This window comes from Rhincodon typus, chromosome 9, assembly GCF_021869965.1.
Source record: "Rhincodon typus isolate 14 chromosome 9, sRhiTyp1.1, whole genome shotgun sequence".
Taxonomy (NCBI): domain Eukaryota; kingdom Metazoa; phylum Chordata; class Chondrichthyes; order Orectolobiformes; family Rhincodontidae; genus Rhincodon; species Rhincodon typus.
Window position 1 is genome coordinate 84,597,501 of NC_063340.1, and position 9,560 is coordinate 84,607,060.

General features: G+C 44.0%; 1 protein-coding gene across 2 annotated transcripts in view; it reads left to right on the top strand.

The window, feature by feature from the left end:
- The first annotated feature begins 4,190 nt into the window (after positions 1-4,190).
- Positions 4,191-9,560, top strand: part of arfgef3 (ARFGEF family member 3) — a 152,118-nt gene continuing 146,748 nt past the window's right edge. For both annotated transcript variants that reach the window (XM_048601100.1, XM_048601101.1), the window contains exon 1: positions 4,191-4,679. In XM_048601100.1, coding sequence (XP_048457057.1) covers positions 4,595-4,679 — 85 coding nt within the window. In that variant the 5' untranslated portion in view covers positions 4,191-4,594. The remainder of the gene's footprint in view (positions 4,680-9,560) is intronic.

Below are 9,560 nucleotides of genomic sequence, written 5' to 3' on the forward strand. Positions count from 1 at the left end.
AACTCTCTGCATCCTGTAACTTAATTAAGGTTCCGTGCAGTTTTCCAACTATAAACCTGTCATTCCCACTCTGCCTCTCTCTCACAAACACATACGGCTGACGTTACTGATTCCTGACGACGGCGGAATGACGGTGCAAAAACCAGGAAGTATTGACGGCATCCGCAAGGTGAGAACAAAAACCAGATGGGGATCATTTGGAATCGGATTCCACCCACCAGCCACGTATAAGTGTGGCCGGGAATGGCAACATGGGTGATTAGGAATTCCCCTTGATGCAATCAGTAAAACGAGCCTGAGGGTCTGGAGAAGCGAAGTACTTGATTGCATTTATACCTCTCTGACCTTCCAGAAAGTCTGAACATGTTATTAACTTCAACCAAAAAATATTTTTTCTTCCTGTTGTTCGGGAGGGAGGAGTTATGAGTTATTTCCATCGTGATGCTGGACACAGGGGACATGGGTTACAACAGAATTTTTGTCAATATTTTTGGAAACAATCGGGAAAATATTTTTCAAACACTTAAAACAAAAATATCAGGGCATTGCCCCTTTAATAAGACTTGGAGTTCTGGGATTAATGTTTAATTCATTTTTGTTCTCTATTTGATAGGAGGGAGACAATGGCCTAGTGGTATTATCAGTGGGCTGTTAATCCAGAGATTTACCCGGGTTCAAATCCTGCTATGGCAAATGGAATTTGAATCCAAAAACATATGGAATTAAATGTTTAATTGTTCCATCAAGTATGTGTAATTAGGACACTAATGTCCTCAGGGGAGGAATTCTGCCATCCTTGCTAAGTCTGGCCTACCTGTGACTCCAGACCCACAGCAATGTGAATGGACAGTAAGTGTTGGACCAGTTGGTAACTATGCCATTAAATGAATTAAAAAAAAGGAGGCTTTTACTTGAAATTATACTACCCCTCTTGACTTGTGGGCCTTCCTTGCAAGGTTATTGCTGATCCCTATTTACCTTGGGAATGACTCTTAATATTCTTTCACTGGCTGTGAGTGTCACTGGTTAGGCATTTATTTTCCTCCCCTGATTTCCCAGAGGAAATTGCTGTGGGTCTGCAGTCACACATAGGCCAAACCAGGCAAAGCCAGCAGATTTCCTTCCCTGAAGGGCATTAGTGAGTTAGATGGGCTTTCCCCCAACAATTAATTAATGGTCGCCATTAGGCTCTTAATTCCAGATATTTATTGAGTTCAAATTTCAACATCCAATGTGACAGGATTCAGGCCCAGATCCCTAGAACATTACCTGGGTCTTTGGGATTAATAGTCTAGTGATAATCACAGAATCCTGGGGAGACACAGTGGCTCAGTGTTTAGCACCGCTGCCTCGCAGTGTGAGGGACCTGAGTTTGATTCCAGCCTTGGGTGGCTATCTGTGTGGACTTTGCATATTCTCCCTGTGTCTTTGTGGGTTTCCTCCAGGTGCTGTGGTTTCCTCCTACAGTCCAAAGATGTGTAGATTAGGTGGATTGGCCATGCTAACCACTGCCCCATGGTGTCCAGGGATGTGCAGACCAGATGGGTTAGCTGTGGTAAATGCAGGCTCACAGAGTTCGGGTGGGACGCACTTCAGAGGGTTAGTGCTGACTATATGGGCTGAATAGCCTCTTTCCACACTGTAGGGATTATATGATAAGACCACTAGGCCATCGCCTCTCTTCCTGAATGGTTAGAAGTGAATCATGTTAATGTTGGATTGGAAGAGCATGTTGACTCACACCAACAATCAGGACAGCAGTTCTATCCTATGGGATATTGCTGAACCACAATCCGGTAGCTTTATGGTCATTTCCATTGATCCCAGCATCTACTTCCAGCTATTTTAAAAACAATACAAATTCCCCACACTGCCTTGAGGGATTTCACAGTATGTACTCTGGGTTATAATATGCTAGAGCTTCACTCCCAAGATCATCAACAATATTTGACTCTCCTGACTGATGGGTGGCTGAAAATGTAGGAGGAAAGGCTATACCAGCGTTAACTCTTTGGGGACTGAGGTCAATAGTTTCCTTCATTGACACTAACGTGATTGATTCCAATGGAAAGACATTTGTTGAGGATACGATGGTATCTCAGAGGAGGGGATGACTGCAGCAGTCATCACCACCTACTCAATGATGGATTGGCAACAAATGCTGACCACCTCAGCCTGCAAAGCCACAGACAACTTTTTTTTAAAAATGACTCCTCCAAGATCTGGGCATGGAATGTTGCAGATAAATTATATTTGCTTCATAGATTTAAGTCAAATTTGGAGTTAAAATAGGAAGTTAGGATTATTTTAATTGTACTGCTTTTCCACAGCAAAATAGAGACAACATTACATCTGTTGTGAGAGACATGGCTACACTGTAGGGGTAGACAGAGACTCCAGGGTCTTGGGGAGATCCCAGAGATTGGATTTGAGAAGGTAACTCTTTCAAAAGTGCCAGCATTGACTCAGTGGGCTGAATAGACTCCATCAACACTGTAAACATAAATTGTAGTATCAGAAAAAATCTCTGCTTTGACAAGTCATGTGTTTCAATTCAGTGTTTTACATTTATTGTTGCAATAAATGTCAATTTATTGGCCGCATTGTCTGCAGTTTATTTTGCACATGTGCTGCTGACTGCAGATGTTTTACCTTGCTGCAGATGTTTGACTCTGTGTTGCAGTTGTTATATCTTGCTGGAGATATTTTACATTGCTACAGATGTTTTACATTGCTGCAGATGTTTGACTCTGTTGCAATCGTTTTACCTTGCTGCAGATGTTTGACTCTGTTGCAATCGTTTTAGCTTGCTGCAGATGTTTTACTTGTGCCTTGACTTCCTTGCTCTGACTCTGCCGTAGTTTCAACTCTCTGAGCTCCAGATGTTGGAGCCATTATGCTTCAGATGTTTTCACACATGACTGCTCCGGGGCTGGTGATGTCCTAGTGGCATTATCGCTGGACTGTTAATCCAGAGGCCAGGATAACACTCTAGGGACCTGAGTTGAAATCCCACCATGGCAGATGGAGGAATTTGAATTCAATAAAAAATAAAATCTGGAATTCAGAGGCTATTGATGACCATGAATCCATTGCCAATTATTGGAAAAACCCATTTAGTTCACTAATGTCCTTTAGGGAAGGAAACTGCTATCCTTACCTGGTCTGGCCTACATGTGACTCCAGACCCACAGCAATGTGGTTGTCTCTTAACTGCCCTCTGGGTAATTAGGGATGGGCAATAAATGCTGCATAGCCAGCAATGCCTGAATGAATTAAAAAAATGTATCTATCTGTGACCCACTGGGCTCCAGATGTTTCAAGTTTGAATCATAGAACCCCTACAGTGTGGAAACAGGCCTTTCAGCCCAACAAATCCACACTGACCCTTGAAGCACCCCACCCAGACCCATACCCCTATAACCCACCTAATCTACACATCCCTGAACACAATGGACAATTTAGCATGGCCAATCCACCTAACTTGCATATCTTTGGACTGTGGGAGGAAACTGGAGCACCCAGAGGAGACCCACACAGACGCAAGGAGAATGTGCAAACTCCACACAGTCACGCGAGGCTGGAATTGAATCTAGGTCCCTGGTGCTGTGAGGCAGCAGTACTAACCACTGAGCCACCATGCCACCCCACTTGCTTGATTCCACTCCAGATGTCTCCTTGTGGATTATCTGAGCTCCAGATGTTGTAACTCTGACTCTGCAGCAGATGTTTCAGCATTCATTCCACTCCAGATGTTTCCTCACAGACTCCCTGAGCTCCAGATGTTTTGCAGCGGAAGTTTCTATCCTTGACCCTCCTGCAGGAGCCTCCTCTTGGATCCAGATTGCTTAGTTTTGACTCTGCAGTTTGCTTTGGCACTTTGTACCAGATATTTCAACTATAATTCTTGCGGTTTATTTTACACCTATGATTCTGCTCCAGATGTTTAACTCTGCTGCAGATGTTTCCTTTTAAAATCTTGTCTCTGTTCCAGCTGTTTCAACAGTGACTCTGCTATATATCTTTGACTCAGGTATTTCACTTCTGACTCTATTGCGGCTATTTATGTTTTTTTTTTCATTCGTGCCCCTATGTTATAATGTGTGTCCCTTTCCCTCCTCTCTCTCTCTCTTTCCACGGCCTCTTTGCGCTCCAGTTCCAGAGTTTCCAGCCGATGCCAGGGATTACGGTATGAGCTCCGGTGATGGAGAGTGGGCAGGGCAGTGTCCGTGCTGAGCTCCAGGGAAATCGGGAGGGGGGTGGTGGATCTGGGGATGAGATACCCAGGTCTGGAGGACGGTGCATCAATATAGTGACACCGTAGCTGTGTCTTGGATAGCGCCTCAGCCAGGTCTGCAAACCCCTTCTCTTCCCATTTTATTTATTTACTTATATATTCTACCCCCCTCTCCTACCCCAATTCATAAACAGGGAGACGTGTCCCTAGATCCAGAGGGCTGGCTTTGCCTGGTTTCCTTAACCTCCACTTCTCAATGACTCGCAGGTAACATCGTAACTTGATTTATCTCCCCATTTCCAACCAAGCCGTTTATTCTACCCAATTCCTCCTCCCCCTCTGTCTGGTGCTGAAATCATGGATGAAATTTTGAAGAAGATTTCGAAGGAAGCGACGGGGAACAAGTACAAGGCTATAAGGGATGCCTGCACTTTAGCATGTGGTAAGCACCGATCTCCCTCCTTTTCCCCTACCCTTTCCGGACAATTTGGATTGTAACTTCCAGCTTTTCCTTTGTATATTCATGAAGTGTCTTCAGATAGACAGGGGAAGGCTGGAGGATCGGAATTTGTTTTTTTTTCAGGGCACTCTGCAACTGTTTTCGTTCAGAGGAAAACCCAGAGAGGATGCGACTGTGCCTGGTTTTGTACCTACGTGGGTTTTAATGACAGAATCATGTGGCACACAGAGGGCGGCCATTCGATCCCTCATTGATTGTGCTAGCTCTTTGAACGAGAAATCCAATTAGTCTCACTTTGCCCAACGCCCTGGATATATTTCAAATATATTTTTGAACTTTGGTATTAATTTTTTCCTCCATACGTTTTCAGGCAGTGCATTTTAGCTGATAATTCTCTATGTGAAAAAATATCTACCCTCATATCTCTCTGTCTCCTACCTCCAATTTTCTTAAGTCTATAGCTTTCAGTTTAAGACTCTTGGATACAGTGGTAGTGATCCTACCTTTAGGCCAGAAGGTTTGGATCACATTCTGCCTGCCCCAGGAGTGTGTCTTAACATTTCTAAACAGGTTGATTCAGATAACTCCGATGTAAAATAGCAGGTACCAACTTTGTGGCATTGGAAGCTATCATTTACGCCACACAAATGCCAGGCAATGATCATCTCCAACAAGAGTGAACATAACCATCACCCCTGATGTTCAGTGCTCATTATCATGTCAGGAAATCGCCTCACCATTAGCATCCTGGGGTTTATCATCAACCAGAAGCTGCACTGAACTAGATGTATCAAAACTCTGGCTACAAGACCTGGTCAGAGGTCAGAAATTCGGTGGCAAATATCAAAACTCCTGTCTTGCTGCTGCCTGTTCACTTATTTTTATACGTGGGATGTAGGCATCGCTGACTGGGCCAGCATTTATTGCCCATCATAGTTGCCCTGGAGAAGGTGATGGTGAGCTGCCTTTTTGAACACTGCAGTCCTTGATGTGTACGCACACCCACAATGAGGGAGCTCCAGGATTTTGACCTAGCGACAGTGAAGGAATATTGACTAGAATTCTTTGATGAGGTAACAAGCATGATATATGAAGGGGAAGCAATGGATATAATATATTTGGATTTTCAGAAGGTGTTTGATAAAGTATCACGTGTTAGGCTGATTGGCTAACGAATAGAAGACTGAGAGTTGGAATATGGGGACATTTTCAGGCTGGCAAATTGTGTCTCAGAGATCAGTACTAGGACCACAATTATTGACATATGTTAATGACTTGGATGAGGAAAGTGAACCTTGCAGATGACACAGAAATAGACAGGAAGGCAATTGATGAGGATGCCACAAGCACACCACAGAGGGATAGCAACAGGTTATGTGAGTGGGTAAAAAGTTGGCGTATGGAATATGATATGGTGGGAAAATATGAGGAGAATAAAGAAAGGCAGCAGAAAGCTATGCAACAGAGGGATTTGGGAGTCCTTGTCCATGATCACAAAGAGCCAGCACTCAATATCAGTGGGTAATAGGAAATAGAGTATAAGGAGGGAGGTTTTGTCAAACTGTACAAGGCACTAGTCAGACCATAGCTGGAATCTTGTGAACAGTTTTGGGCCCCTTTATTTAAGAAAAGATATTCTGACATTGAAGTAGTCCAGAAAAGGTTTGCTAGGCTGATACCAGCCATGGAGGGACTGTCTTATGAGGAGAGGTTGAGTAGGTAGGGACTGTACTGATTATAATCTAGAAGGATGAAAGGTGACCTTATTGAAATACACAAAATTCTTAGGGGCCTTGACAGGGTAGATTTGGAGGGGTTGTTTCTCCTAGTAGCAGAGTCTAGGACCAGAAGGTATAACCTCAGAACGTGGGGTCACACATTTAAGACAGAGATGGGGAGGAATTTCTTCTCTCAGAGTGTAGTGAATCTGTGGAATTCTTTACCACAGAGGGCTATCAAGTCTGGGTCATTAAGTATATTCGAGGGTGAGATAGACAGATTTTTAATTAGTAAGGGAATTTAGGGAAAAAGCAGGAAAGTAAAGTTGAAGATTATCAGATCAGTCATGATGTCATTCAATGTTAGATCAGACTGGATGGGCTGGATGGCCTACTTCTACTACTGTGTCTTATAGTCTCAAGTCAGGAAGGTGTGTAGCTTGGAAGGGACCTTGCAGGCGATGGTGTCCACATGTGTCTGCTGCCCACTACTTAATACTCTATACTTACGTGGATGAGTACAGCTCCGACAGCTCTTAAAAAGCTTGACACTGCAGGCTGAAGCAGCCTGCTTGTTTGGCACCCATCAATCTCTGTCAACTGTTGAGCACCATTTGGAAGAAGAACTGAGGTTGGGAAGGACATAATATCTAGTTTAGGTGGAGGGCCACAATGTCCATCATCAAGATAGAGTGGATAGCCAGAGACTTTTTCCCAGGGCGGAAATACTATTACAAGAGGGCATAATTTTAAGGTGATTGGAGGAAGGTTAAGGGGAGATGTCAGAGGTAGGTTCTTTACACAGAGAGTGGTGGGTGTGTGGAATGCACTGCCAGCAGTGGTAGTGGAGTCAGATACTTTAGAGACTTTTAAGTGACTCTTGGATAGGCACATGGATGATAGTAAAATGTAGGGTATGTGGCGTAGTTTGATCTTAGTAGGACAATAGGTCGGCACAGCATCGTGGGCCAAAGGGCCTGTACTGTGCTGTACTGTTCTATGTTCTATGATCTAACAGTCTGTCCTATCACCACTGGCACACAGTGGCAGTAGTTTGTACCATCTACAAGATACACTGCAGCAACTGACCAATACTCCTTCAACAGCAACTTCCAAACCTGGATGTGGATAGAATAACTAGATAAGCGCAGAGCGTATCAGTGTTACTGCTGTGTGAGGCCCAAGGTCAATGGATGTTTCTTTTTAAATATCCCTTGACAGGTGTGGACATCAATCACAAGAGGTAGGCATTTATTGCCCATCCCAAATTGCCCTTTGAGAGGCTAGCTGTCTCCTTGGACCACTGCTGCCCATCTCATGACCTTTCTGTAGCAGTTTGGTACAAATGAGTAACTCAGCCACTTCAGAGGGCCATTCAGAGTTAGCCACTTTGCTGCAGGGCTGGACTCACATGTGTGCCGGACAGGGTAAAGATGGCAGCCTTCCTTCTGTAAAGGAGTGGAAATCTAGAACTAGGTGGCTGTTCTGATTTGAGAGTGTGTGGAGGAGGGAGTAGAGGGGAGGTAGTCATAGTGATCGGGAGCTGGGATCAGTTGTGGTAGGCCTGAACTGTAAAGAGGAACCCTTTGGAAAGTGGGTACACAAGGATGATGAGGCCAGGAGGAGAATGTGCACCTCTTGGTCAATTTGCCTGTCAACACTCGCTTTCAGCGTTCAGATGTGAAGGATGAGACTCTTAGGGACGATGGAACAGCTAGCACCCCAGAGGGAATTGACCCCAACATGAATCAAGAGAAGAAGAGAGAAATAGATACGATAACATTCTGTGAATGGCAGTAATAAATCTGAACAGGGAGATTGAGTCCCAGTGTTGGTATCTCACAGTTCTTGTTTTATTGCTGATAAGCAATGTGCAATGGCCTAGTGGTATTGTCACTGGACTGTTAATGCAGCTAATGTTGTGGGTTCAAATCTTGTCATGGTAGAATTTGAATTCAATTAAAAACCTGGAATTAAGAGTTTAATGATGACCATAAAGCCATTGCTGATTGTTGGGGGGAAAAACCTAACTGGTTCACTAATGTCTTTTAGGGAAGGAGGCAATACCTGGTCTTACCTACATGTGACTCCAGACCCACAACAATGGCTCTCTTACCTGCCTTCTCGGATGGGCAATAAATGCTGGTCTGGCTAGCGACACCCTCAACCTGTGATGAATAAAAAAAATTATTTGGGGCAAGATGTTCCCTGATGTGAAAATTCTTAAGCAAAATACTTGTAACCTGTAGCAATATCACTGATTAGAATGAGTCAGCGTTTCTGTTCTAGTGTCACATCGACACAGTGTTCTTCCCCAGGCCCCGGTCTCGATTATTATCTTGCCAATAAGCCAGACAAAGTCATTTGCAAATTGTTTCCAAAGCAATAAAGATTTGTGAAGCAGCTTTAATGTTTACTGATACGTTACAGTGTAACAGGAACGTTAGATTCTCTGCCATCAGCATTGTTACAATATCTTTCCCTTGCCTTGTTCTGTCGTTGGGTTTTCTTTTTGTTTAAATAAAATGCTGCCAGTCCCCACAGCTTGCCATTCCCGCTGGAAAACAGGCAGGCTTGTGGATTCTAGCTTCCATTATAGATCCCGTGATCCCTGGCAACATGAATTGGTTTATTCCGTCACCATAAATCAGTAGACCCAACGACGAGGAACAGCAAACACCTCAAATGCAAGACTCTCACAGGCATTTAAAACGTGGCCGTCACTCTTCTGCCAAACGTATGGGACACCTGTCACCATCTTTTTCTCAATTTTTAGGTTGATAATTCTCCTGCAATGTGCCATGGGTGGCTTTCTAATTTAAAGGCACTACCATAAATAGAGCTGGGATTCTAAGCACCCAGGAGAGTACTATCACTTTACAATGCACTGTTAATGTTCTGTGTTCACTCGATTGACTCCAGGGTTCAGTTTGCTTGGCATGGACACCCAAACTGTAAAATATAGAATGCTGGCTTCCCCTGTCCATTTCCCACATGTAACTAACTGACAGCAGATGCCAGGATCCACAGCTACCTAGAAGATATTCATTTCAAGCCCACCGACTCCCACAGCTACCTAGAATACTCCTCCTCCCACCCACCTTCCTGCAAAAATGCTATCCCCTATTCCCAATTCCTTCGCCTC